This window comes from Marmota marmota, unplaced genomic scaffold, assembly GCF_001458135.2.
Source record: "Marmota marmota marmota unplaced genomic scaffold, marMar, whole genome shotgun sequence".
Classification (NCBI taxonomy): Eukaryota; Metazoa; Chordata; class Mammalia; order Rodentia; family Sciuridae; genus Marmota; species Marmota marmota.
In genome coordinates, this window is record NW_025999880.1 from 11,392,477 (window position 1) to 11,420,450 (window position 27,974).

General features: G+C 49.4%; 1 protein-coding gene across 5 annotated transcripts; it reads right to left on the reverse strand.

Moving 5' to 3' along the window:
- Window positions 1-926: 926 nt before the first annotated feature.
- On the reverse strand, window positions 927-21,858 carry LOC107150445 (MYCBP associated protein). Of its 5 annotated transcripts, none has more exons than XM_015495477.2 (19): window positions 21,720-21,858; window positions 14,871-14,998; window positions 13,925-14,084; window positions 13,671-13,774; window positions 12,725-12,908; window positions 12,310-12,425; window positions 11,653-11,803; window positions 9,126-9,241; window positions 8,921-9,036; window positions 8,377-8,488; window positions 7,681-7,870; window positions 7,024-7,211; window positions 6,129-6,275; window positions 5,343-5,759; window positions 4,835-4,956; window positions 4,044-4,159; window positions 3,376-3,527; window positions 3,031-3,201; window positions 927-1,098 (listed from the first exon to the last, which is right to left on the reverse strand). In XM_015495477.2, the coding sequence occupies exons 1-19, from the start codon at window positions 21,760-21,762 to the stop codon at window positions 997-999; spliced, it is 2,835 nt and encodes a 944-aa protein (XP_015350963.1). In that variant the 5' UTR covers window positions 21,763-21,858; the 3' UTR covers window positions 927-996. The 5 variants fall into 5 exon arrangements, with proteins under 5 accessions (XP_015350963.1, XP_015350962.1, XP_048645010.1 ...); XM_015495476.2 differs by lacking the exon at window positions 21,720-21,858 and adding an exon at window positions 21,503-21,700; XM_048789053.1 differs by lacking the exons at window positions 13,671-13,774; window positions 13,925-14,084; window positions 21,720-21,858 and adding an exon at window positions 21,503-21,701.
- Window positions 21,859-27,974: the final 6,116 nt, after the last annotated feature.

Here is a 27,974-nt window from a genome sequence, read left to right on the forward strand (position 1 = left end):
GCAGGACCATTCCCTAGGGCTGTCCCCTTGTGGGCTTCTAGCCGGCTTCCCCAGCCACCCTGAGGGGCTTCAGGACTCTCCAACTGGGAAGAAAGCACCCTGCCCTCTCTGAACCTCCTTCTCTCAGGTCTCAACTAGAGGGTGCTGGAGGCCCATGAGGTCATTACCAGAAACACCAAATGTGAATACGAGGGGCTTTGAGCCACTCCTGAGCCTCCCACCCACACCTGTCTTGCCCCATCAGCACATCAGACCACAAGCCCCTCTGCCACAGTTCAGAGAGTGATGCTCCAATCTCAGGAGCCTGTGGCCCACTCCACACAGGAGCCCTGCCCACATGGGTGCCACCCTTAGAAAACCCTGTGGTGCTGGGTCTGATCAGGGACCTCAGCTCACTTCACATTCCTCTATACAGGGAAGGTAGTGTGAAGTCAGGCCAGCTGCTTTAACATAAAGCGGGGAGAAAACAGATTCCAGAATCTCTGGCTGAAGACAAAGGGGTCTGCCCTCCAGGGTCTAGAAGGTGTGGTAGTGTCTTCTTGGGGACTGGACTCTGAGGCCAGCTGAAGTGGGAGATCTCAAGGAGCCAGGTCCCATGGGCTCTGCTTCTCCTAGTCTCACACTTTGTCAAACTTGGTGATGACACTTTGGAAGACCTGGCTCCAAGAAGCATGATCCTTTTTAGAACCAAGACAGACTGGAGCAGGAACTACGAAAGTGACGCTATCTGTCCTGTCACCTGATTTCATTCCTTGTCCTGCTACCAACTTGCGCTTCTGTTCATGCTCTCTATATCACCTCCCGGGTGGGGATGGCTCCAGGAGCAGGGCAGAGGGGAATCCGGGGGCAGGTGGGCCATGGGAACACCTGGGCCATGAGCTGACCTCACTGAGATCCAACACCAAGACACAGAGGCACAGGGGAAGTGGTAGAAGCCGAAAGGGTTCTTTATTAACTTATCAGCCAGTTTCCCAGGAGGATACATGGGCCCGAGAGTCAGCTGCAGAGATGCAAAGATTCCTCAACGTTCTTTATGGGGCTGAGCTCATCAGCCAAGATCATCAGGTCAGTCACTAGGACATTCAGCAGTTCAAAGACCTGGAAGAACAGGACCAGGACAGATGTCACAGGCAAGGGCTTGCTCTGTGGAGACCTGACAGAAAGGTAGCTATTAGTCAAGAGATGCTAGAAGAGATGGAGAGAGGAGGACCAAGTTCAAGAGTTTCTATAGAATTTCTGTTTTTTGCAAACAATTTTATTTTTCAGACCTACTCTGGGAGGTAATCCTGCCCTGGGGGCTCTGGGAGCCTACAGATGTTAAAAGGGCAACTCCAGAGAGCCCAGGGAGCAGCACCCATTAGCCCCTCAAGGGTGGGGTTGGGCTCAGTCTCAATTCCACTCCTACCTCCCCGGAGGCCAATTTGTCTTCCTGTAAGATCATAGATGCCGATACTGAAAGGCGTCCAAGACTGTCCCCTACTAGGCTGGACCACACAAGCCTAAGCAATTTGATTTTTAATATCAAAGAGCTAAGGAAGAGTTTGCCCCATGAGTTCTCAGAGCCCTTTAATTCCTTTCTAGACCCCATCGATCATCAGAAATCTCAGTAACATCACCAGCAGCAATTCTGATCAAATGAGATCCGGAGTGTTACTACAGTGCACAGTGATGTAAGCCTCACTCCCAACTGTCCACATCAGAGGAAGAGAAAGCACCACTACAGACTCGCTGACACAGCCAGCTGGCTTTGTGGCCGTCCCTCCCAAGCAACAATAACAAAAAAGAAAACAGAACCTAGAACCTAGGACCCGCTGCTTAAAAACAGATCACGATGAAGGCTTTCCTGTGGATGTACCCTTGCTACAGTGTGAATGTGACCTGTCCCCTCTGAAATTTGATTCCCAGTGTAAAGGTGTTGAGAGGTGGTGGGACTTAAGTCACTAGACTCCACCCTCGAGAAGCATAATGTCTTCAGGAGCATGAGAGTTCTAAGCCCAATATGGCGGTACCTGTGATCCCAACTGCCTAGAAGACTGAGGCAGGAGGATCACAAGTTGGAGGCCAGCCTCAGCAACTTAGGAAGACCCTGTCTCAATTTTTTTTTTTTTTTTAATAAAAGGGGCTATGGATGCAGCTTAGTGGTAGAATGCTTGCCTAGTGTGAGCAAAAGCCCTGGGTTTAATTCCCAGTACTGGGGGGGGGGGTGGGTGAGCTCTCTTGGGACTGGATTAGTTATAAATGAGACACCTGTGTTTTGCCCTCTTGCCCTTTGGCTTTCCACCATGAGTTGCAGCAAGGCCCTTGCTGGCACCAGGTTCTTAGACTGCCCAGTCTTCAGACTGTGAATCAAAAATGAACTTTTTTCTTTGTAAGTCACCCAGTCTGTGGCACTTTGTTATAGCAATAGAGAGACAAAGATGATCCTGTGTAGTTTTCTCCCAAGGAACCTGTCTGCCAGGGTGCACATAAAGGCAGCGGTAGAAGTGGCAGAAAGAGAAGTGCTTCCTTGTTCTCCGTTCCCTTGGAGTCTGTTTCCTGACAGCAGCCAGAAGGACCTTCTAAAGCCTAAGCCATACCATGTTGCTCCTCCATTCAAGATACTGTGTGATTTCTCAGTCTCTCAGAGAAAATCCTGAGTCCTCCCAATAGGCAACAAAGTCCCATGTGGCCACCCCATGTGCCTGCCAGTGGCCTACTCCGCTGGCCTGCTCCCTCCAATGCAAGAGTTGCTTCCTCTGCCTAGGACACATTTCTAGCTACCCTTCACCCTTCTTCAAGCCTTTCTATGGTGTCACCTTCTCAGGGAGGCCCCTGCCCCTGGCCGACCCCGATTCGTGGTCTTCGTCACAGTGCTCATCTCCTGACATGCATGCATGAGGGCAGCCTTACACTCTAGGATGCCCCTCATGAGGCAGCTCTGCCTCCATCACTGATGGAGCAGGAGCTCATTTGGGGAATGAATGGAATGAATGATGCAGGGGGAGGGAGGTGTGGGGGAGGGGAGGCTGGCTACTGGGCTCCTCCCTTCACCTCTGTGTGCATCCTCCGCATATATTTCTCCTTGACCAGGGGATCTATGGGTTCGTGGGAAGGAACGGTGCTGTCAGGGGCAGGGTCGTCGGAGGAAAGCCTGTCCCGACTTGAAGATTTCAGTATTTTCTTGTCATCCTTTGCCTTCTGCTTCTTGCTGTTGATGCGGTCCTGCTTGGAGAAATGGACACACACACACACACACAGCCTTCAGGAGCTCCCAAGGTAGGACAGATACCTTTTCCACAGCAGCTCCCTGGGAGCTGGGCCTTTTGCTGGAGAGACCTCCAGGTTCCTGCTGCCCCTTGAACGCCCTCCCCAGACCCCAGACCATGTCCCACATGCCTCTTTCCCTGCCATCCTGGCTCCTTTTTTGTCCTCTTTGTCTCTGATTCCAAGTTGCTTCTTTTCCTGTATTGCTCCTTTCCGGCCTTCTGTCTCCTTCCCAATTTTTCCAGCTGTCGTCTTCACTTCCGTGATGGGAGGTGATTTTCGATCTAAGGGGAGTGAGTGGAAGAGCATGTAGCAGGCCCCCTGCGGTCTAGCTGGCACCACAGGCCTGTGAGGGGGCTGGGAATGAGATGGAAAAGCAAAGGGTGAGGCTTTGAACCCTCTTCTCAGAGGCTTGGAGAGAATTCCCACAGGTTGAGAGCAGAGGCGGGCACCACTTCCCTGAGCTCCTTTATTCAGGCATGTGACCTTGTGGTACAAGATTGTGGGGCAGGGGCAGAAGGCCTAGATTCTAGCCCCAGCTCCACTATGCTCCATGTATGGCCACAGACAGGTCATTTAAATTTTGGGGACTTTTCCTGCAAACTTGGGGGACTTGAATGAAAGTGATCATTAAGGTAGCTTCTAAGCCCCAAATCCTGGCAGCAGACAGAGGATACCATATGCCCACTCCATGGCCCAACCTAGCAGAGTGCCCACCACAGGGGTACAAATAGCCAAGGTACAACTGCTGTCTGGGTAGAGTGCTGGGGAAGACCACTTGGTGCTGCTCAGTGTCTGACCTTGCTCTTCTGGAACATCCAAATAGATAGTCTCCTTCTCAGGCAGGCCTAGCAGAACCCTTAGCCACAGGGAGTGGTTCACCAGGCTGTCAATTACATCTCGCCACAGCTGCAAACTAGAGGGCAAGATGTGTTGGAGAAAAACCACCACTCCCCACTTGTCCTTGAATCTGCAGAGGCTTAGGTGACTCCCTTCAAAGACCTTAGTGCCAGGAACTACCATGGAAATGCCATGCCACCAAGCAGATGGCATCCTCACCAAGATTGTGCCAGTGCTCAGATGGGAGTCTGGCTTCCCTGGGGCAGCAGCCAAGAAAAGATGGCCCAGGACTGGGGTTGGAGGCCTCCCTGAATCCCATCCTACTTTAGCATCTAAACTATAGTTTGGGGCTACAGTTAGGCTTGGGTCCATCCCACTGGAGGGGCTGAGCCTTGCAAGAGTTTTTTAGCATGAGACTCCTGGGGCTGTATTCTGAGAGCCTTGCAAAAGGCCCCCAAGCCCACCCAAGCAGCTGCCAGGCAAGAGAGAAGTGAAGCTTTTACTGGGATCTCCTTTTTTCATTCTTCTACTCATTGAGAAGGAACAAGAGAAGGAGGAGGAGGACAAGGCAATGTATGCACCCTGCAGCACCTGCTCCCCAGGGAGCAGAGGCAGCTGTGGAGCTGCTGTGGCAGGTCCTAGAACATCCTTCAGCAATCTGAATTCAAGGGATGTTCAGCCCCTTCAGTCCAGGAACTCCCTGACAAATGTCACCAAGGGAAGGAGAAGGGACATGGGGAGGGGGGGCTACCACAGCTGGTGCAGGAGGTTGGACTGCAATGGCTTCTGCTCCTGGCACAGCTCCAAGGCTGCCTTGTTGAGGCTGATCAGGGCATCCTCTTTCTGGTGGTCTTCTGGGAGCTTCATCACTGCCTGGTGAGGGGCATAAGCACCATGGGCAACTGTTCTGCCCTGGCACAATGGGGGTCCCTGTGTCATCTAGTGATGAGACAGGTGGCTGAAGAATCAGGAGCTATGAACTCTAAGGTGCCTTTTGTGGCACCTGGAACCTCCCCCAGAAATCTGTCATGAACCCCTTCTCTGAGGTTTGCCAGGTCACAGAAGGAGCCCTTCCTACACCAAAGCTTCCTGAGGATCCCAGGGAAAAAAGCTGAGTCAAAAGATCACTTTTTCTGGGCCCTCGGGAAGGTTCACTCACTGCCCATGAGGTGATGGAGCTAATTGGTTTGGGGCAAGGAGCAGTGTGCCCAGCTGTCCAGGGCCATTCTCCCCTAATCCTTTCCAGGTCTCAGACACACCTTTCTGAATTCCTTCAGGCAGAGGTTCCACTCAGTCAGGGGGACACCTGGCAGCTCACAAGGGCTCCTGGTGCTATCCACCTCTGGGATCTCCACCAGGATCTCCTCCATGATGCTCTTCCTCTGTGAAATCTTGGTCCCCACTCTAGTCTTCTGGAACGTGGAGTAATCTTGAAAGTTGCCCTGGGCCTCATTCTCATGCCGGGATAGTTGAGGCTCCCTGACTGGGTTCCTGAAGTTTGTCATGTTGTCCACATTCGACGACGCCTTCTCCAGATGGGCAGATGGGGTCACTGGCACCCTGGGGCTCAGGTGCTCTTCCTCACCTGGCCGGGCCTCCTCAGACTTGGCAGACAGGATCCTGCATTGGTTCCACAGTTGATGCAGGTTTTGTACCACACGGTGCTGGTAATACAGCTGCAGGAGAGGAGCCGGATGACAGCAGAGAGTGAGTGGCTGAAGCCAGGGGGACTCCCCCTCCCACTCCCCCTCCAGCCTCCAATTTAAAACTTTTTTTTTTTTTTGTATTTGGGCTTCCAAGAAAGTCTGGGTTTGGATGAAGGAGTCTATGAGGCCCTGTCCCTACCAAGCACCCACTTACTAGCTATCTCGGGCACATTCCCTAATCTGTCTGGGTCTCAGTTTCCTCAGTGTAAAATGAGGATATAACAGTACCCACATCTTATCATAGGACTGGTGTAAGGAGAAAGTGAGTTACTTGTGTCCTGGCACACAGATGGGTTTGGTCCCACAACTGCCCAGAGCACACGTGGTGCCACCCCGTACGTGAGGATTCCTATGGCAGAACAACTCCTCCTCAGTGAGATAGGCATCCACGGGCGAAGGCATGCGCTCCGGGGTCAGGATCCCCCTCAGAAGCTCCTGCAGCACATCCTTTGCTATGGAGACTGCATCATGAGTGGCCAGCTTGCTCTGAGGAAGGGAAAGTGGCATAAGGTGGCAGCCCAGGCTCCCAGCACCCATGTAAACTTGAAGGAAGCCAGATCCCTGGGACTGTGGCTTCCTCGGGTCGAAATTCCTGCTTACACACGTACCTGCCTCAAAACTCTTTTGGTCTTCCCACACCTCCTTGTTCCCTAACAGAGGATACAAAGGGTCCAGAGGAGGCCACTCCTGGGGGACAGCTGCTCCTGAATGGTATCTGTATTTCCCCCAGTTGAAGCAGAAGGGGCACTTCTGAGAACTGGGGGTGGCAGGTTCCCAGTTCCCATCTCACACTTACTAGGATGTCAGCTTATGGGGTGGGGTGTTGAGGTAAGCTATTTAAATTGTCATCTCTGGTTTGGAAGTCTTGTCTGTTAAATGCCACTCCACTGCACAGTACCAGACAGCAGTGAACAAAAGACAGCATTGGCACAGAGGGTCACATGATCTGTTTGCACTCCAGGGAATATCCTGCGCAGTCTGCGTCTTAAAGCACCGTTTCATCTCTCACTCAGTTGGTGCCCTGCGTGGCTGCTGCGAGCAGCCCCTCCCCCAGCCTGCCTGCCTCATCTTCTATACACAAAACTCTGGAAAGTATTTAAGCAAGAGTAGGTACCCATTTGTGAAAAATTAACTTCTTGGGCTAGGAGAAATAAGATCCTTCCAGGCACAGCCAGAAAGAACACCAGAGTAACCTATCTGATGTCCCCAAGGGCCAACGTTCCAGGTCCCTTACCTCCAGCAACTTCCTCTCATCCTTAAAAATGTCCTGGGCCAGGGAGACTGCGTGGAGATTGACCTGCAGGAGCGCCCCTCCCAGTAGGGTGGGATGAGTTTTGAACTCCCAACATTCCCTGAAGATGCCAGCACTCGAAGACTTAAAGAAGAAGGTGAAGTTTTTCGTTTCCCCAGGCAGAATCACACCTGAGGCAGAGACGGGTTTCCAAGGAGGAGGCACTAGTTGAGCCCTAAGTTCACAGGTAGAAGTTTAACTAAGCCCTAAGCTAAACACACACGGTTAACTAAGGTCCAGGTCTGGTGACCAACCATCCTGGTTGGCCCAGGACTGAGAGGATTCTTGAAATATGTGACTTTGAGCTTGAAATCTTGGAATGTTCTATGCAAGCAGGGATACTTGGTGATCCTAGCCCCAGGCCTATGCATCTAGATAACTGAGCCCCTAGAATATTCCTGCTCCCAAGTGGCTCACCTTCCTGTGTTCTCAAGAGACCCATCACTCTCAACAGATAGAAATAGTTAGACCACACTGGTCACAGAAGAAACAGGAGGGACAAGCTTGGGAGTTGGGGCTCCAGCTTGCGGTAGCTGGGTACTATCTAGATGTTGGCGTCTCCCAGACACGGAGCCAGTGAGGAGAGAAGTTTCTAGGTACCTTCCCGGTTGTTAAAGTAAAACTGCTGCATCCTGTCTCTCTTCAAGTGTTGGAAAGAGTCCAGCTGGGGCAGCCGTCGCCAATCGTACCAAATGGCCACAGTGCCATTATTGACTACAGTCAGTTCTGAAGATGTTTTCTCCCCTTCAAGGGTTTCGAAAGTCAATCGAACACCAATTCCTATTTGCCTCTGGGGAAGGAGGAGACACAAGGGTGGTCTAGGCTGGAGGCCCTGGCTTAGGGTGACCATTTCCTCCCAGTTTGCCTGTGACTTCTCTTGGCTTAACAACCAAAGTCCCATGTTTCAGGCCTCCAGGGCCCATAGCCTCAAAGTAGTGTCATACCCCAAGAGTGGCTGTCTCTGAGGTCACTATCAATAATACAAAGAGAATTTCTACCCCATGAACATTTCTGCTCCTTAACATTAGAATAATATTTTGTAACTTTCTGGAAGTCCCATCTCTGTGAGAGAGTTTGTTTATTTACCTGGTGGGTCAGGGTACAAAGTAGGTAGCTTGTGATTTTATTCTTGCTCAAGTAAGTGTTGCTGTTAACATTTTCAGACATGCTGAGTATGACCAGATAAAAAACCCAAAATAGGAGACCATGAAGCCTCCTTGTGAATGTCACAGTCACCTTGGGCCTGCACCCATGAGAGTCCCTTCCAGCAGGTGAGTGAGGGTGAGGCAGTTTTACCTTGTCCTGCGGGTTGCTGCCTCTGATCCAGCAAGCTGGCTTCCCACAGAATAGCAGTGAAGGGCCGAGAACAGGCATAGAGACCGAATCAGGGCAGTTGTCCAGTAAGTCTCTGTAAAAATCAAGGACTTATTCACCTGTAGGCTGCACACTCAGGCCACATGGAACCCATGGAGATGATTGCCAAGCAGTCTGGGGACATAACTGGCTGTGCCCTGCAGTACAGTGTGATCAGTCCTGCTCCAGCCTACCTTCTTCCCAGGCCCTCCTGCCAGAGTCCTTCTCTTTGAACAGCAATGGGAGGGGCTGGAGGGCCCTTTTAACCTGGAAGCCCCCACCCAGGTTGTTAGAAAAGAGCAGATGGCAACAGAAAAGCTAGCACAGGTGTTGTGAAGCCTATGGCTAGAGGAGTGGGTGGAGCCACTAGCGAGGCAGGCACAGAGACACCCTGATTGCAGGGAGGGAAACCTGCCATTCAGTACTTGTGGCCACCCAGGGAAGCCACACTCTTCAGCCTCCTCCCTGGGGTGCAGGCCCCACTCACAAGCGCACTTTGTCTTCAGGGGGGCTTTCCAGGAGCCTTTCAAACACTGTACGGTCTTCCACCGTGACAGATGAGAATGGCTGCCCTCGGCCCACCACCTCCAGGCCATCAATATCCTCAGAGGGACAGAGAAAGGACACATTAGCTGACTGAAGACAGGTACCACCCCAAGAGACCTCACACTGGGCTTGGAGGCTCTCCCAACCTGCTGGCTAAAATCCAGCTCAGCCAGGATGCTCTGTAGCTCCTTGCGTCTGTAGATTAGAAACAGACTCCGATCCCAGGTATAGCGGTACCACGCATCCTTCTGGGCTGGCAGTCCTAAAGTGGGATCCAAGGACACTCAGCAGGGCTGCTGTCACACCCCCTTCCCTATCCACTAATCAAGGCCCATGAGAACACCCATTTGACACCATTTCTGAAAAAGGTAAAAAACTACAGTTTTCCTGGGGCAGCCAGACTCATGCCCCAGAGCTCCCCAGAAGCCCTGGAGACCCTAGGAGATTAGTTTCCAAAGAGCCAAATCTTTGGTTTACAATAAGAAGAATAAGAGCAGCTACCTTTTACTGACAATGAGCCAGAATTTCTTAATGTGCATAACTCACGTCTCCTCTTTAACCCTCTCACAATGCTATCATGAGTATTCTGCAAATAGGGACCTGAGGGCCAGAGGGTCAAATTCCTCAAGGGAGTTCAGAAACCCAACCCAGCTAGGATCTGAACCCAGGCAGGCAGGCAAGCTCTCAAACAGGGCTGCAAACAAAACACCACAAACCACACAAGCAAGCCATGGGTCAGATCAAATGTCCTTGATGCCATACTGCAGAGGTAAAGAGATAAGCTTCATCCTAGTAATTCAGTCTATTTAATTCAATATGTCAAAACTATTATTATTATTTTGATTAGCTGAATTTTGATTATTGTTACTGCTTTATTTATGAAATACTCACAGACTTACAGAAAAGCAGGGAGTACAGGCAAATCCTCATTCCTACACCATGGGGGGAGAAAGTAACTGACCAAACACCTCTTACCCCAGAATACTTTTATTTGGTGTGTGGTGGGGTACAGGTAGTAAGGATTAAACCCAGGGTACTCTACCACTGAGCTACAATACTAGCACTTTTTATTTTTATTTCTTTTTTTGTGATAGAATCTTGTTAAATTGCTGAGGTTGGCCTCCAACTTGCAATCCTCCTGCCTCAGCCTTCTGAGTTGCTGGGATTACAAGCATTTGCCACTGTGCCCAACTGCCTCAAAATATTTCTGTGTGCATTTCCTAAAGCAAGGGCATTCCCCCTTGGGATCACACTCCACAGTGAAATCAGGGAGCTGACCTTAATAGATAACTCACATCTTACTCTCCCTCCCCATTCAAGTTTCAGCAACATTCAGACTCCATACATCCAGCAGTCATGTCACTTCAATCTTCTGTCTGGAACATTCCTCGGTCTTCCTTTAACTCTCTTGACCTTGACACTTCTGGGTGTTGTAAAGCAGTCCCTCTGTTTGAGTTTATCCACTATTTCCTCACAAATGGATTCATATTCTGCATCTTCAATACTTTTTTCCCTTTTGCATAATGACAGAGCAAGAGTTGGGGGAAGATTCCCTTCAGAGGGAGCCCAGGGAGCTGGCAGCTGTTCCCCTGAGGGCATCTAGGCTGGAAGAACCCCCACCACAACCAGGCACTCAGCCAGGATCTTCCTTAAAATCTCTTGCACCATCCTGAAACGTGCTGGGTGTGTGTGATTCCAGGGCGAGCTTCCACCAGCCTAATTCCCCAGGAGACTGAACATCACCGCAAATCCATCAGGTCAGGAAAAATCTAGAGGGAGGCCCTTTCGAATGGCAGTGCAGCTGTGTTGAGAAGTATCTTTTTAATCGCCTTCTGGCCCAGAGATCAGGCTGGAAAGTGGATCCAGCCGTGTCCCATGGGTCACTAGGGCTGTCATCGTCCTTTCCTCATGGAAATGTCCTGGAGGGAGCGGGCTCCAGGAGGTGTGAGAGCCCATCCTTACTCAGGCTGCTCTCTGCTCCTCCTCAACCCGGTAGCCCCAAGCCCACCCGGCACATGGACTATCAAAACTATTATCAATCCACCATGTAATCAATATAAAACTTATTAATAAAATATACTTTTTCAAACAAGTCTTCAAAACCCGGGGTGTAGGTTGGGTGTAGTTGTGGCAGGCCTGTAATCCCAGTTGACTTGGGAGGTTAAGGCAAGAAAAATCCCAAGGTCAAGGCTAGGCTGGGCAATACAGCAGGACTCTTGTCTCAAAAAAATAAAAAGGGCAGGGATGTAGTTTAGTGGTAGAGTATCCCTGGCTTCAATTCCCAGACCCAAAATAAATAAATAAATAAACAAATAAATATTTTTTAAAAACTATGAAAGCAAGCAAGCAAGCTGAGTGCAGTTACACCGACAGGGTGCCTTCACCCCATAGACCAGCCACATTCCAGGTGCTCGCGGCTGCCGGTGCCTGGAGGCCGCCACACTAGACAGCACAGCTCTATGGCCCTCACTCCCACCTTGCCCTTTCTGTGATTTCTATCAGGTGTTGAAGGCAGAACTAAACCTCATGAAGGGTGGGGTCTTGCCCAAGATCACACTGAACCAGGCTTTGGTCCCAGGTCTACCTCAGAGCGCGGCCATGCTGTCGTACCACACTGCCCTGCTTCCCACACCAGGTACCAGAAGCCAGGTGGTTCACAGCCCTGCTGCTCACCTGTTTCCACCCGGATGGACCGGGGCTTCCTGATGCGAGCAATGGGTTCCACGAAGCCATGCTGAGTTTTTGTTTTGGTTATGACCAGACCTGTCATCTCATCTCCCAAGTATTCCAGTGGACTCCAGAACACACTGGTGTCCTTATAGCTCTGGTAAGGAAAGAGAGAACAGTGAGGTCAAGTCAGTGCCTCAGCTGGCAGCTGGTGGTGGCCTGGGAAGACAACGGCACCATAGACTTTTCTCTGAGGAACCTGTTGCTGCCCTGACGGCAAAAGTACCTACTTTCTTGTTTGTAGGATGCCTTGTGGTAGCCTCTACTGACCCTGGAAAGATAATGTAAGCTGGTCCAGATGCTGGTACTCACTGATGGGGAGTCCAGAGGCAGGAGACTAAGCCTCTAGGAGACAAATACTAGAACTCATAGTAACTCAGTGACAAACTGACTACTGGCAACCACCACAGGCTTAATTATTTAATTGAACAGTCCACAAACATCCACTAACAAAATTTAGTAAAGGTCCCAAGGGCTTTGCAATGCTTTGCAATGCATAGATTATTTTCTCCCCAAGTATGCAACCTGAAACAAGTCATTTCTGTGTCCCAACCCCTGCCCCCCATGGCCCAGCACCGGGCACTTGGGAATGGCTGCCCTTACTTTCCCATCATGTTGTGTTGGAAGTATCCGGTCAATGAGCTCCCGCTCCTCCTGGATCTGTCTGTAGGTGTCCCCGGAGTGCATCAGCAGCTCACTGACAGGCTTCTTCAGATGCTCTTAAGAGTAGGAGGCAAGAATGCAGCTATTAGAATGCACCAAATCGGAACAAATGGGCCCTGGAACTACACAGGGCAGCCAGGTTGGCCAGCCTGATTATAGAACCAATAAACTAGGGTTTAGGAGCAGCAAGCTTTTGGGAATGAACAGCACAAATGTGGTCATCATCCAGGATCTGGACAGGTGGGGGGAAAGAAAACACACACACACATACACACACACACACACACACACACACACACACCAGAGCCTTCGAGCCAAATGGAGACCAGGCAGGAGCCCTGTCCACTCTGCTCACCACTAAGGGCTTCCTGCTGCTTCTTTCGCAGGGTGATGTGACGCTGCCAGTTTTTCAGAAAGTTCTGCTGAGGAGGTGGGACCCAGGGATGTCGCTTCTCTTCCTTCGGGTCTTTCTGCTGCGGTTCTTCCTTAGCTGAGATGAGGGTCATCAGACTGGGCGGGATGTGGATCAGCTCAGCCAGCTGAAAGGACAACGTGAGCACATGGAAAGCGGTGAGTCGGCCCAAGCCAAAGTTTCCAGACACCTAGGTTCTGCCATTGTCCTGTTCTGCTGAGAATTCCTCTTTAGGACTGCAGGGTGGCAAGTGACAGAAAACAAATCAGAACCTGGAGGCTTTGGGATCAGACGTCAGCCCCTCCCTTCTTTCCTCCAAAAGGAACCTTGGTTCTGAGGTTGTAGTCATCTTTCAGCATGGCCTCTTCCTCATAACTGATGCTAACTGGCACTTTTGCCCAGGGAGATGGAGCTGTTTTTACATGTTCCCATGCCCCTTAGCACCTGCCCAATGAAAGCGAAGTATCTAAGGGACAGAGAAGCACTGCATGATGAGGAGGTCACCCAGGGAGCAGTGGTAAGCCACCTTCCTCCACCACAGAACTGGGGAGAGCAGGCACAGAATAGCAGAGAGCAATGAGCTGGGCCCTGCATCCGAGTGCCTTGGTGGCTTGGCCTACATACACCATGTCCTCTCCCCCTTCAGGTACATGAGGCAACATCTGTAGCCTGAGAGCAAATCCCTGACTTCAGCTGAACCAGCTTCAATTGGCTTCTGGGACTTGTAACCAAAGTGTCTAAACTACCCTCGGGGGAGGGTCAATGATTATCTCAGACTTGAGGCCCAGAGAGGTTTGACTCTTAGTCCAGGTCCTGCTTGAGTCTCCAGCAGGGAGACTAAAGTGGCTTTGGCGACTTCTCTGAGCCAGGCAGCTCAACACAAACGAACCTGGGTGTTCCCTCTAGCAATCGCAATTCTCTTAAAGTCCTGGAGACTCCCCAAGATGTGGTGAGGCAGGATCTGATCACTGCCATCGAAGTGGTCACCTGGACCTGGGGGGAAAAGAGGGGTAGAAAAAGACAAACTATAGGTAGCTGGTGTGACCTACCCAAGGGGCTGCCTTTCTAATGGGGATCCAGCTTTCCTTCAAAGTTGACCCATGAATTCAAAGCCCGGGGTTCCAGGGTCAAGACTGATCATACCAGAGTAGTCGAGGGGCTTTGTGGCTACTTCTGGATTAGCAGGATGTGCTACTAAGTGGCAGATCTTCCTCCTAGTATCCTTGGGTTTGGGTTTGCGGATGATAAATTTCTGGGAAATGAAAGGCTTGTCCTCTGTTTCAGGAAGGCGAGGACTGTGTTGCTAAAAAGAAACCAAAGAGAGAATTCCACCTGAGAGGAGGCAGTAGAAGAGCAGTACCATCTTCTCTGCCCTGGTTCTTGGTGGAATTCCTGAGGGCTGACCAGTGTGTTCCCCAGCTCTGTCCAGGAATCGCCGATGTAACAGACAAGAAGCAGAAATGTCTGGAAGGAAAAAATATCTTGATGACTCCAGACAGTTCAGGTGAGAAGTGGCTGCCTCTTTCAGGAAAGGCCTGGGGTTGGGGATCAGCAGCTTCATCTAGATCTCTCTCTTTTCTGAGTCATCCCATTTTCCCATCTGTGAGATGGGGATAGTGTCACGTCCCCTCTGGGAAGCAAAGTATGGCATCATCTTGTCTCCTGTGGTTCTACATGAATCTCAGAAATGTGAAAACAGCTGGGCGTGGTCGCAGGCTCAACTCAAGAGGCTGAGGCAGGAAGACCGCAGATTCAAAGCCAGCCTCAGCAATTTAGTGAGGCCCTGTCTCTAAATTTAAAAAAATATACAAAACAGGGCTGGGGATGTGGCTCAGTGGTTAAGCATCCCTGGATTTAATCCCTGGTACTACAAAAGACAAAAAGAAAAGAAATGTTAAAACAAACAGCACAGTAAAATCCTTTAGATGGTAAAGTGAATAGAATTTGTGTTCAATGGATTTTTCCCATACCACGAAATGCCCCTGTGAGTAGCGGGCTGCTGGAGAGACCTTGGCATGGCTGATGTTTTAGGTTACACAGGCTGGTAGCAAAGTGTCAGCAGCAAGGGACCCATGCACTTTATCCTTACCTTCTTCAAGTCTTCCTTCTTGATGGCTAAGGCAAGAATGTCATCTCCTTGTAGGATATTGCTCACGGGCTCAGGCTCCTCCTGGATGGGGGGTGTGGGCTGTTCGGGTGCCTTGGCTCGCTTCTTTTCTGAAGAGAAGCAAAAAATTGGAAGTGCTAAAAGAGCTTTCTGTACATATAACTATATAAATAAAATTACAAATCCTGAGCTAGGAGTGCAGCTCAGTGGTAGGGTGCTTGCCCAATGTGTGCGAGGCAGCTAGGCCCTGGATTCAATTCCAACACTGCAAAAATAAAGTAAACAAATCAATAAATCCATATTAGACTGCATGGTAAAGGCAGAGCTGGCCACCTGGACAGGATAGCAGAGGCTGCCAAGATGGTCTGGATAGCACTTGGCTGAGGGGGTGGGAGTTCTCTCCTGGGGGAGCTCCTACCCACTCCCCCAAGCTGGCCCCAGTGGCTGAGACTTCTGTAGCCAGAACTGAGATTAAAAAATATATATATATATTCCATTTCTGCTTGTGTTACTTACAAGTTGGACAACCTTGGTGCATATCGCCTGACCTCTCTGGGCCTCCCTCCATCTTCCATATGTGAAAAGAGGAAAATGGACTAAATCAGTGGTTCCTAAATGTCTGCCTCAGAATCTTCTGGGGAGTTTGACAATTATAGCTTCCTGCGTACTGCTTGCCTGGCCTTAGAGAGCTATCATTTTTCTTTCTTTCTTTCTTTCTTTTTTTAAACTCAAGGGAGTTTTATAAATTAAATCCTGGGATTCTGATGCCCAGTGCTTTGGGACACCTGGGCTAGCTGTTTTCTTAGCCTCTTCCAGAGCTGGCACTGGTCTGTTCTGTATGAAGGCATCGGTTTCTCAAGACACTGGTTAAAATGCAGATGCTCTGGCGGGGAGCAGAACACCTCTGACCATCTGTTTCATATTATTTCATGTAAAAATGTGGAGCAGCTTCTTTGTGCCAGGAACTGTGCTGGGTTCTGGGGAGAAACAGCAGAAGGTGTCTTCAAAGGGCACACAGCTCATGAGAGATAAGGCTGCCACCTAAGCTGGGGCACTAGGGGGCATCCAGGGGTCCACTGGGTCTGTGGCATGGTCGGGAAAGGCTTCCCAAGGAGGCGATGTTTAAACTGAGAGTGGAGAGATGGAGCCCAGTCAGAAGAGGGAAATAGAGATTGGGAAGAGACATTCCAAGGAGCAGCAGGAAGCGGGCTGGGGGCAGGAGGAAAGGAAGTCCCGCTCTGGAAGGCAGATCGTGTGTTTTAAAATAGCTGGAGCGCAGCAAGATGGGAGGCAGGAAGCAGAACAGGAGAGGGAAGCAGGAGCCCATCATGAAGAGTTGAGCCAGGCAGAGGACTTTACGGTGTGGTCCACGGCAAGGCAGCAGGGATGGGCCAGGTTATCTAGAAGCCAACTGCAATAATGAAGTGGTTGACAGGGACAGGGGCTCACAGGACTGGAACAAAGTAGAGAGACTGAAGTGTGCATCTCTCTGGTGGCTGCTGGGACACGCTACATGGACATCACATGGGACAGAAGAGGGGCACTCTCTGACCAGGATGCTGCCTGCCTTCCAAGACCTGGCACAAATGTGTTGAGTGTACTGCTTATTTCTCTGGCTGGTAACCCCATCCTTTTCCCTCTGGTTCTGAACTGTTTGAAGTAAGGCCCTACACAAAACAATCACAAGAAAACCTAAGCCCTGACTTCAGGGCATTTAAAACAAAATTTGGTTTTATCTACAGTTCTCTAAGTATCCTAATCTTTAAGAGACCATAGCACTAAAATATCAAGGCAGGGGTGTTGGCTGACAAAATCAAACTACCTTTTAAAGAGATGTCTACATAGTTGATGGGGTGAGGGGAGGGGAAAAAGAAAAGCCAGAATCATTCCAGACATAACTCTGAATTCTGCCCATCAGCCGCAGCCCACGTCCTCCGCTGCAGAGTCTGCAGGAGTTCACGACATCCACACAGACAGGCCTGAGCAGCTCAACCTGAGCTTTGGCCTGATCTGCCTCCATGCGTGGAGATGCAGCATGGGGTTTTGATTTCTATTTCTCTCTCCCTTCTACACAAACACACCAAAGCTGGTGGCAGCCCACAAGAGAATTAGAACCAGCTGAAGGTCTGCTTTTGTAAATATGTTGGTATCATTCATCTTTTTCAGGACATCTGTTTTTTCTGCCCATCACCTTGGTTGGTCTACATCTTCCTAAGGGATTACATTCTCCAGATGGTGTTTTTCTCTGGTGGCTATAGCATCACCACGTGTAAATACAAACTATCAACACTGCTGAAGATTTCTGGGGGCCCAAACCCCCATCCCTTGGAGTGATACAGAAACTAATTCTTCATGTTTGGTTGAGATTGAAGTAGTCAATGAGACTTGGGTCTGAAGTTTTTCTGAGAAAGCTATCTTGATGCAGTACAATAGGGCTCTGTTACTGTACACCGCCAGGAAAGGGTGTGTTTCAGTTAATAAAATGGCCATGAAAATGAGATATATATTAAAGTTAAATTCATCCTAGAGATGGATCCAAGGACCTTCAATGTGTTATAAATGACGGATGAGATGATATAAAAGATTATGATATGGCTTCTCCTGTTGAGGGACTGAAAGATGAGTCAGACCGTAACACAAAGCAATCACAAAACACAAGAGCCTGCCTGAGAAGCCCAGCCAAGAGGTCTGCTTAGGCATCAGAGAAGAACAGAGCCCTGAAGGTCACAGAACTGAAGGCTCTCAAGAAGGTTTGGAGGAACGGTTGCAGAGACAGCTTCCCATGATCCTGAGAACATGGACGGGGCACATGTGGAGCAGTAAAAAGAGGCGTAGCGCTTGCCTAGCATGTGTGAGGCCCTAGGTTCGATCCCCAGTACTGCAAGAAACAAACACAGAAAGGAGATGTTCCAGGTAAGGCCCCGTCTGAGCTCAGCAGGAGCAGGGATGAACAGGCAAGTGTGGGATACGGTAACACAAAAGCCCTGCTGGGGAAGTGGGGTGCCGCTGGGAATGAAGCCAGGGCAAGGCGGCTCTGTGAAGCATGGCTCTGGCATCTACCCTCTGGTCCAGGAGAGTGAGCTGATGACAGTGGCATTTAGATCCATGGAGTGGGATGGAGGGGAGCCAGATGGACTGCAGGGAGACCAGGGAGGAAGCATGAGCCTCCAGGGGGCTTTTCGAGGCCTGCTGCAGGATGCCCCGTGGTGGAGTAAGTCACTACTGAACCCGTGCAGGCCCAGCTCTTTCGTCTTCTTTCTTCTGGAAATGTCGGCTGAGCGGGGCCACTGGTAAGACACAGAGCTGGCCTTTCTCTGCTCTTCCTGAAAGCCTGAGCGGTCAAAGACACCTGCCTTCTTGTCAGTAGCAGTCAAGGGACACCTCTGTTAGAGCAAGGAAGCTGGAAATGAAGCCCTTAGGCTGGGAGTAGGGATGGGAGAGGGAACTAAGGAAGGAGAATTAACCTGAACTCCATTCTTGGCTTGTTTTATCTAAATGTTATTATTTCCAAGTGCTGATTAAAGCCTGTGGGAAATTCTGACCTCAGGGTTGCACTGGGGGAAATCAAGGCAGGAGCTGTCCCTACCAGGGTAGAGCTATAATGGGTGGGGGAGGGGGACATGGTGTGACCAGGAGTCTTCCGTGTTTCTTAGAACAAGACCAGGGAGAAACCTGGGACTCAAAAGGGCTCTCAGGTCCCTAAACAGGTTTCCAGTTGCCACATTTGCTTGTCTTTTTGCTTGTGATTCAGAGACCTTGAGAAACAGCACTAGATTATAAGATTATATTTGTTCATTGGCTGCAGCTGCATTATATGGGAGAAAGTACCATCCTACTACATTTGAGGCTTCCCTGAGAACATTCTGGAAAAAAGAAATCTTGCATGTTAATAACTCCCCTCTCCATACCAGGGATTGAACTTAGGGTACTTAGCCACTGAGCCACATCCCCAGTCCTTTCTATATCTTATTTTGACACAGGGTCTCACTGAGTTTCTTAGGGCCTTGCTAAGTTGCTGAGGCTGGTTTGAACTCGAGATCCTCCTGCCTCAGCCTCCCAAGCTACTGGGATTACAGACATGCACCATGGTTCTGGAAACCACGTTAAAACACTCTGTTTTTTTCTCCCTCCTCACTCTGGTGCATGTTCTTAGCTTCAGGGCTATTTTACAAATGAAACCTTCCCCTTATTAAAAACAGATATGCAGTGAAAAGTCTTTGTTTACAGCAGGATTTCAAGTCTGATTAAGATGGCGCAGAAACAGGAGAGCATGAGGCAGTGGCTGGGAAAGCCCTTGACTGCCCTTGGGAAAGCAAACCAGGTATTTTTTTCCCTCTCTCTTAACTATTAGAAAGTATGTCATGAAACAGCATCAGCCTTTTATACTATGAAGAAGCATAAAAGAAAGCTATACTGAAAAGCAACGAGGCTCTTGTTAGTTTTCTGGGCCTCCTGGGGGACCCTACTGCGCGCAGGCCTGCCCCTCTCCTTGCACGAGGCTGGCTCCCCCGGGGCCTACAAGAGCACACCCAGACTTTCTGACCTCGCCTGTAAAGGCCTTTTATGGCTTGGTCCCTGCCTACCAGCACAGCCCCCTCAGGCGCCCATGTTCATAAATCTATGAACTCATGCTTCTCTCTAGACCTAGAGAAACAAACCATTCCTTTTTAATTTTTTTTTTCTTCTTTCTTTTCCTTTGGATCTGCCATAAATGTCACCTTCGGAAAACCTTTCCCCTTAACTCTACCATCCCAAGTCTGGGTCAGGGGCTGAGCCCCCTTAATCCTCCTGGGCACTAATATCCCAGTCTCTATACTTCTGCATTGTCTGAATCCTCCTCCAGGTCCTCTCTAGAGGGCTGGGGTCACACACTTCATACTAAGGGAGGATAGAAGAAATAGAAGACAAGTGGAAAAGAGATAAAAGGAAGGAAAACAAGTCTGTGGCTTTAGTCTGAAAGCTTTGGTTAAAGTTTCTCATACCTTCTCTCCCTAGGCCCATATCCCTCTAGGCCTGGCCCTCCCCAGTCTAGTTTTTCCCCAGGCCTTTCACTCCCAAATTTCTGGTCAGTCTACAAATCTTCTCTCACAATCTTAAATCTACTACAAATTCACTTGCTTATGAAAATTGCCTTGTACAACATACTTTTAGAATAGATTAAACAAAGGGAGACATATTTTAAGAAACCTACAGAACAGGGTACTTTTCAAACACTATCTGTCAATCAATTAGAGGAGACAGCATCAACATGAAAATCCTGAGAACTGAAAGACCACCACAAATCGTCTTGTGATTTCCAGGCTAACACCATCCTCACAAACCTTTCCATGCCCACTCACCCTCAAGTTCCCTTTAAAAGAAGAGCCCCAGCAGTCTATGGTGGTACACACTTATAATCCCAGCAACTCAGGAGTCTGAGGCAGGAGGATCGCAAGTTCAAGGCCAGCCTCAGCAACTAAATGAGGCCTTAAGCAACTTAGCAAGACCCTCTCTCAAAATAAAATAAAAAGGGCTAAGGACTTAGCTCAGTGGTAAAGTGCTTGCTTAATATGTGTGAAGCTCTGGGTTCAATCCCTAGTACCAGGAGCAGAGTTGGTGCGGGTGGAGGGGCCTGATACCCCAAAAGGCCATCTCACTCTCAAGATAGCCCACATCTTCTTTGAATGTGTACTTCTTGCTTTCCTATCTAAATCTCTACTGTGCCTCTGACACATCTGGAAATTCTTTTCTATGACAATTATGAAGGACCCCTTCATCCTGAGTTGAGGTTCCCCTCTCTGGAAACTATTCAGACCCCTGCCAGTGACATTATCAATACCCTTGTTGCCCAGCACAGTGTCCACATACAGCAGGTCCTGGATAAATGAAAACAGGGCTGAGGATGCGTCTCAGTGGTAGAGCACTTGCCTAGCAAGCATCCACCCTGGGTTTGATCCTCAGCACCACAAAACAAAACAACAAAAGGCAGGGGGCGTGGATTGCAAAGGGGAACTTGTCCCTGGGGGTCAGTCTGTTGTCAGGAAACCTGTGGCTCTCTCACCAGCAACCAGAGGGTAACTACAGTCAGGAAGTAGTCACTCCAGGTTAAACTAGCTGGACAAGTGTCATATGGCTGGAAAGGACACGTGGTAGAAAAAGGCAGTCCCAGAATAGAGGGATTAAGCACTTTGGGTTTTTCCAGCAGGACTCTGAGGTGCAATCCCCACCCCCAGACACCCATCAAGGTGGTTTCTTGCACTCCTGAATTCCTCTTCCCAAGGACCGCTTGGCCTTAAACTCTTCCCTGGCACCTCACCTAGTCTAGGGATCTGCCTCCAGTGTGCCATCCTATATGTTTAGAGGTGGGGTCCTGTCCAAAACATGTCCCTAACCACTGATCCCTGAAGCCTCCCTATGAGTCCCCGCCTTGCTGTGTCCCCACCCCCAAGGCCCAGTGTGCGGGGCTTCCTCCCTTGGGAAGTCTCCAATGTGTCCTTCACGGTTAGGATTCCTATGTGCTGGACTCCATTTCCCAGTGGTCTTCACTCCCATCCTCCAAGCTCCCTGTCCTGAACCCCGGGGTCTCAAGCGTCCCTGTCGGGTTCTCCTGAGCAACTAAGGCAGCCAGTGCCAACCTTTCATGTTCTCCGGGGGCTCCACGAACTTGCTCGGTATTTTGGTGCGGGACTCCTTCTTGGAACTCCTCATGGTACGGTCCCCTGCTGCAGCGGGGCCCTGTGCCTCGGGGCCCGGAGACCGCGGGGCTGTGAGGTCTCTCCCCACGCCCTCTCCCGCCAGCGGCCGCCGCGGCGTCCATAGCAACCAGCGGCCCGCGCGGCTGCGCGCACCTACCGTACAGCTTGGGCGGGGACTGCTTGTTAGCCACTTTCTTCATCGTACCGCGCCTGCGCGTCCGCCATAGGCGAGCTCCGGCGCTCTGACCCTAGAAGGCCGGGGCCGACTCGTGACGTCACGGCAGCGTGGGCGAGCGCGGTGACGTCACCTGCCAGCCTCGGGCCTTTGCGCGCGGGGACAGTTCTTCTGAGGCCCTGCTGATAAGCTGGGGATGGCTTCCCTTTGGCCTTCTGTCCCTTCCCAAGTGAGCCAAGCTTTTACCCCGACTTGGGGTCCAAGTCCCTGGAGATGCTGTCCTTGATTCCCCAGTTAAAAGTAGCCCCTCAGTGTCATCTCAAATTTATACACCCATCTGCTGTCGCTGCTGCTGCTTCTTTCTTGTGTCAGAGTCCTAATGCTTTTTGGAATTATCTTGTTCATGAGGATGTCTGTGGTCACATTCGCTGCCAGAACGTCAGCTCCATAAGAGCAGGACCGCCTGACCCTTGCCCTTCCTCAAACCCCAAATTTAGCACAGAGCAGTTGCTCAGTAACTGTGTCCAATGATGAATGAAGGCTCTAAAGCCAAACGGAACTGGGTTCCTATCCAAACCTTGCCTGATTGCTAGCTATGTGTTCATGGGCCAGCCCCTTGACCTCTCTGAGTCACTTGTTTTCTTCACTTACATTGCCTCCTTCACAAAACCACTGTAAGGATTAAGTGAGTAAACATTTAAAATACCCAACACAGTGCCCACCCTCCACAAACTCTAATGTCTTTTCTGTCAATTCTCAAAACCATGATGGTGTCCGAAGGAGAGAATACTCTATAACCATTTCACAGATGGAGAAATTGAGCTCCAGAGAGGAAAGGGCAAAAAAAAAAAAAATCACCAGACTTGCAAGAAGCATAACTTGAACCTGGTTTCCCCAAGTCCCAAGGCACTGTCTCCTGGGCCATTTATGAGCTCTGTCACAGTTTGCCCTAGACAAAGGAGGAATCTAGGAAGGATGTCAGCTGGGCTGGTCAGTTCCCCTGCGCCCTGAGTGTTCCCCACTCCTTGTCCTCCTCCCCCAAGTCATAGCCCCTTCTCCATGCCCCTCGAGATCTTACACCCTTTGAGACAGAAACATCCACCAAGGGCAGCTTCTCTCCTTCTAAGGCCCAGACACCAGCCTCCCTGCCCCCTCCAGAGTGACTCTTCAGTTCACTCCATGAATATTTACTGGGCACTTATGGTACACCTGGGGGTGCTATATCACCTGGGTCCTCCAGGAAATAGACAATAAGATGGAGATAGGAGGGCAAGGGGTTTATGTCAGAGAGGAGTGGGAAGTATGGTAAGGCTTATGAATGATGAGAGGGTGGGTATTAAAACAGCATATTTAAAAATAAAATAAGACTTAAAAAAAATGAATGAAGGGAGAGGAAGCCGGCCTGGACCGGGAGAGCCTCAGAGAACTGCAGGTCTGATGAAGTCTAGGTCAACCAGTGTGTCTTCCGGGCAAACAATGTTTGTTAGAGGCTGTCGGCTAAACAGGGGAACATCAAATTCCATCTTGAAGGTGGACTCAGGAACAATTCACCTCCATGGCTGCCACAGGAGCTCCGCTGGAGGAAAGTAAGACATGCTTCCTCCTGCCCTCTAGGAGTTCAGAGTCCACCAAGAGAAAAGATGAACACCATGAAACTCTAATCTGTGCGCCCGGCTTCCGGAAGTTCTTTTAACTTCAGGGAGTTACACAGCTTGTGCCTGTCAATGGAGATCAAAAGACAAGGGAAAAAGGGGGGGTTCATGGTCAGACAGGTATGCCGCCGGCTGGGCTCTGCCACTAGCCCCTGAGTGACCATACACAGGTCTCATTTCCTCTGTGCCTCATGAAAGTGTCTGAACCAGATCAGAGCTGCTTAACCTTTTGAGAATCTGATCAAAGTTAAGAATCTTTCCCCAGAAATGTGCATTTGATTTTTTTTAAGGTGGTAAAATGCAGGTAACATAAAATTCACCTTTTTTTTTTTGAAGAGGGGTACCAGGGATTGAACTCAGGGACACTTAACCACTGAGCCACATCCCTAGTCTTATTTTGTATTTTATTTAGAGACAGAGTCTCACTGAGTTACTTAGGGCCTCGTTTTTGCTGAGGCTGGCTTTGAACTCGTGATCCTTCTGCCTCAGCACCCCCAAGCTACTGGTATTATAGGCATGGGCCACCAAGCCGAGCAAAATTCATCTTTTTTTTTTTTTTTGTGGTGATGGTGCTGGGGATTAAACCCAGGGCCTTGTGCATGTGAGGCAAGCACTCTACCAACTGAGCTATATCCCAGCCCCCAAATTCACCATTTTAACATATAAAATTTAGTGGCACTTAATACATTTAGTGTTGTGCAACTGTCACTATTATCTAGTTCCAGAAAGTTTTTTTTATCACCCCCAAAGGAAATCCTGTATGCATTAAGCAGTCAGCCCCCGCCCCTTTCTCCCAGCCCCTGGAAACCACAAACTCTGTTCTGTCTTTATTTTATTTTTGCCTATTCTGAGCATTTCATGCAAATGGAACCATATGCTATTGGGTCTTCTTTTTCTTAGCATGGACTTCAGCCCTTTTTGTGACTGAATAATATTCAGAGCAGCAAAGCCAAGCAGTCTCCTCCCAGGTGGCAACTCTGAGCTGTTCCTTGATCTCAGGGTGGAGGAGGTAACTGGGTTGACAGAAGGCATGACATCAATTATTGCTTAATGTCTGTTTATTTCACCCAGCCAGGTGCTGAGCATGTCATCAACTACTCTTTCTAGAGGCTAAGTCTAGACTGCACCATTCCTGTCCTGGGGACAGCCACCAGCCCAAAGCCCAAGGCTGAAGGGAGTATCTTCTCAAACCCCTCACCTCTAGCTTCCCCTCCCCAGTTCACACCACCGTTCAGGTTCAGTCCCCTCCAGTTGCTCTGGCCCACTGCCCTGTCATCTCCATGCCCCCCAATGCCCCTCCCCCCCACACAGCTGGCTCATCCCCACCTCTGGCCTCGCTATCCTCACCTCTGTTTGCCATCCCCCTTTACAGGACACATCACGTCACTTGCTCAGGTGACACTGTTCCCAGGATGGACTGACTTTAGTCTCAAGGATGACACACAGACCAGACACCACCCCGGGGCTCAAATTCCTCTTCTTCTCTTCTTGAGAACACAGGTATTTTAGAGGCCACTGGACTAGGTGTTAGGAGCACCAGGAGTAAAACATGGGCTTGCATGTCACCTTTGCTCCTGCCTGGGCTGTCCTCTTTAGAGTGGCAACAGTGTCGCACTCATGGGATTGCTGTCACCCTCTGTTGTCCTCCAGTTTTGTTATCCTCGGAAGTATCACATGTACTTCTGCAGTGTCCCTGTCCCCTGCTGAAGCATACGCTCAGGGAGCAGAGCCTCCCCTCTCAGATCCAAGGTGTACCCCAGTTCTGGGAACAGCCTGGCACACGCAGGCCATCATGGCAGATGGGACAAGTTGGGGGGCAGCCTGGAGAAGTGTCAGTGGGCAGGAGAGAGCTGCTTCTTCCCACACAGCAGCACCCAAGGGCAAAAACCACAAACCACAGTGACATGTTCTGGAGAGGTTTGCGCTAAGATGCACTAAGATGACTTTTCTAAGAATCCAAGCTCCCTTCGGGGCATGTAGAAGTTCCAGTCTGGGCTGCTGTCGAGGACATGAGCCAAATGGATGGACCTTGGGTTCTGGGGCTCTGTGCCAAGCCTCTCCACAAAAAGAAGTTTCTCCTCTGGCACCTCTCTTTCCTTGTCCTGGTTCAGAGAGGTTGCCCACGGAGGGCAGAATCTTGCAAGAGAGCTGGGCCTCTTCCTCTAGACTGCAGGGACCTGAGGAGCTATCCACCCCATCAGGGAGAAGACTGTTCTAGTGGTACGTGGCTGGGAACTGTGAGGGAGTGCGTCCTTAATGACAAGGAGTGGGCCTGAGTCCTTAGCTGTGTGACAGGGCTGATGCCTCCTGGGTTTCAACTGATTTCTTTACAGCAGAGTCAGCACAGCCTTAATGGAGCTCCCAGGATCAATTCAAGAAGGAAAAAAAGAAAAAAGGGTGTATCTGCAAGTACTCGGAAAGCCTTACAGATGAAAGGGATTACAGTTAAGACCCAGAACACTCGAATCTACTAATTTCTCTCTAGACAGCATGGAGGCAGCATAATCACTCCCCACAGACGTCCACATCCTAATTGCTGGGGGCCATGAATCTGTTAGCTTACATGGCAAAGAGGACTTTGCAGATGTGATTAAGGATTTGGAGATTTGGAGATTATCCTGGATTATCTGGTGGGCCCTCAGTCATCACAAGGGTCCTTAAAAGAGGGAGGTGGAAGGGTCTGAGTCTGAAAGGGGCATGTGACTTGAGCCATGGTGGCCAGGAGCCAGAAAATGCAGCGGCACTCCGGGGCTGGCACAGGAGATGCACAGCTCAGCCGTCACCCTAATTTTAGCCACTTCAGACCTCTGATCTCTAGACGTCAGAGAATACATCTGTGTTGTTTTAAGCCACTAAATTTAAGGTCATTTGTTGTGGCAGCAATGAGAAGTAATAACGACATAGTGACAGAAGCACTGTTTCAAATGTGATTCTCCAACTTTTTTTTTTTTCCTTCCCAGTCAATGAAAGCTTCTGTTCTTCCCAAGTTACCTCAAGGTTTCTATGCCGTCATTAAATAGGTCACTGAATATCTGTCTTGAGTTTCATTTTAGCAGATCATGCCCTACTCGACACACCCAAGTTCAAATCCCAGCTCTGGGATTTTCTAGCTGAATGACCTTGGGCTAGGTCACTTGATCCCTCTGAGTCAGTCTCTTCCATGGCAAAATGGCAGGGGGGGGGGGTTGCTATGAGAATTAAATGTGATTTCCTCCAAAAAGTCTTTTTACAGAAATTGAGTCATGTCTGGGTTACAGACAAAATACTGAATTAAATTTTAATTTTAAATAAATAACTTTGGCGGGGGCTGGGAGTGCTGGGGATTGAACTCAGGGGCACTCAACCACTGAGCCACATCCCCAGGCCTATTTTTTGTATTTTGTTTAGAGACAGGCTCTCACTGAGTTGCTTAGCACCTTGCCCTTGCTGAGGCTGGCTTTGAACTCACGATCCTCCTGTGTCAGTATCCTGAGCTACTGGGATGACAGGCATACGCCACCACTCCTGGCACTAAATAAACAATTTCTAATGTAAGTATGTCCCATGCAATATTTGGAACATATACTTACACCAAAAACGTACTCATTGTTTATCTGCAATTTAAATGTAATTGGGTGTCTGCTGTTTTAAACCTGAGAACCTTAGTCCCATCCCAGTTCAGGGAGCTTTCGGGAACAGAGCTAAGGCTCTCTCAGGTCTTCCAACCCCAAGGTCGGTGAGCATCCTGCTCTACCACAGACCTGACCTTAAGTAGAGTCCCTGAGCCACATGACAGCTGGACTTAACCAGTGGAGGCTTAAATAATAATCTAAGCTTTAGAAACCCGTTTCATACTTTAAAGATATTTTTAAAAAAAGAAAATAAAATTAAAATACAAATAAATGCTTGTATGTACACATATACCCATAAAAGGCATGTAAAATCAACAAGTATGCATATGAATGAAGGAAGAAATTATATGCTTATTCTTTTTTTTATTGGTTGTTCAAAACATTACAAAGCTCTTGACATATCATATTTCACACATTAGATTCAAGTAGGTTATGAACTCCCATTTTTACCCCAAATACAGATTGCAGAATCACATCGGTTACACATCCAAATTTTTACATGATGCCATATTAGTGACTGTTATATTCTGCTACCTTTCCTATCCCCTACTATCCCCACTCCCCTCATATGCTAATTCTTCAACCAATATTAAATATGTGAATTCAATCTCTAAAGGCAATGCTCCATTTAAAACTGTTTTTCCTTTCTGTGTTACCTGGACCAACCCTCAAATTGGCAACTAACTACTGAGGGTTTACGTGAACTGAGCAGCCTTCTGAACATTTTATTGTACTGATTCAATTTTTTTAAAAAAAAGTTAAGATAGCTGGGCGTAGTGGCAACAACTCAGGAGGCTGAGGCAGGAGGACCACAAATTCGAGGCCAGCCTTAGCAACTTAGTGAGATTTTTGTCTCTAAATAAATAAATTGTTTTTAAAAAAGGGCTGGGAATATAGCTCAGTGGTAAAATATCCCTGGGTTCAATCCCCAGTGCTGAATATATAAACAAATGAGACAATTCACATAGCATAAA

What these genes read in the sequence shown, in the direction of transcription:
- LOC107150445 (XM_015495476.2), bottom strand. Translation starts at nt 21,575, where the DNA reads ATGAGGAGTTCCAAGAAGGAGTCCCGCACCAAAATACCGAGCAAGTTC. An exon ending in AGAAGGAAGACTTGAAGAAG is followed by an intron (nt 14,085 to 14,870) that starts GTAAGGATAAAG and finishes GTTTCTTTTTAG; the next exon opens with CAACACAGTCCTCGCCTTCC. An exon ending in ATGAGAGGAAGTTGCTGGAG is followed by an intron (nt 6,276 to 7,023) that starts GTAAGGGACCTG and finishes TCCCTTCCTCAG; the next exon opens with AGCAAGCTGGCCACTCATGA.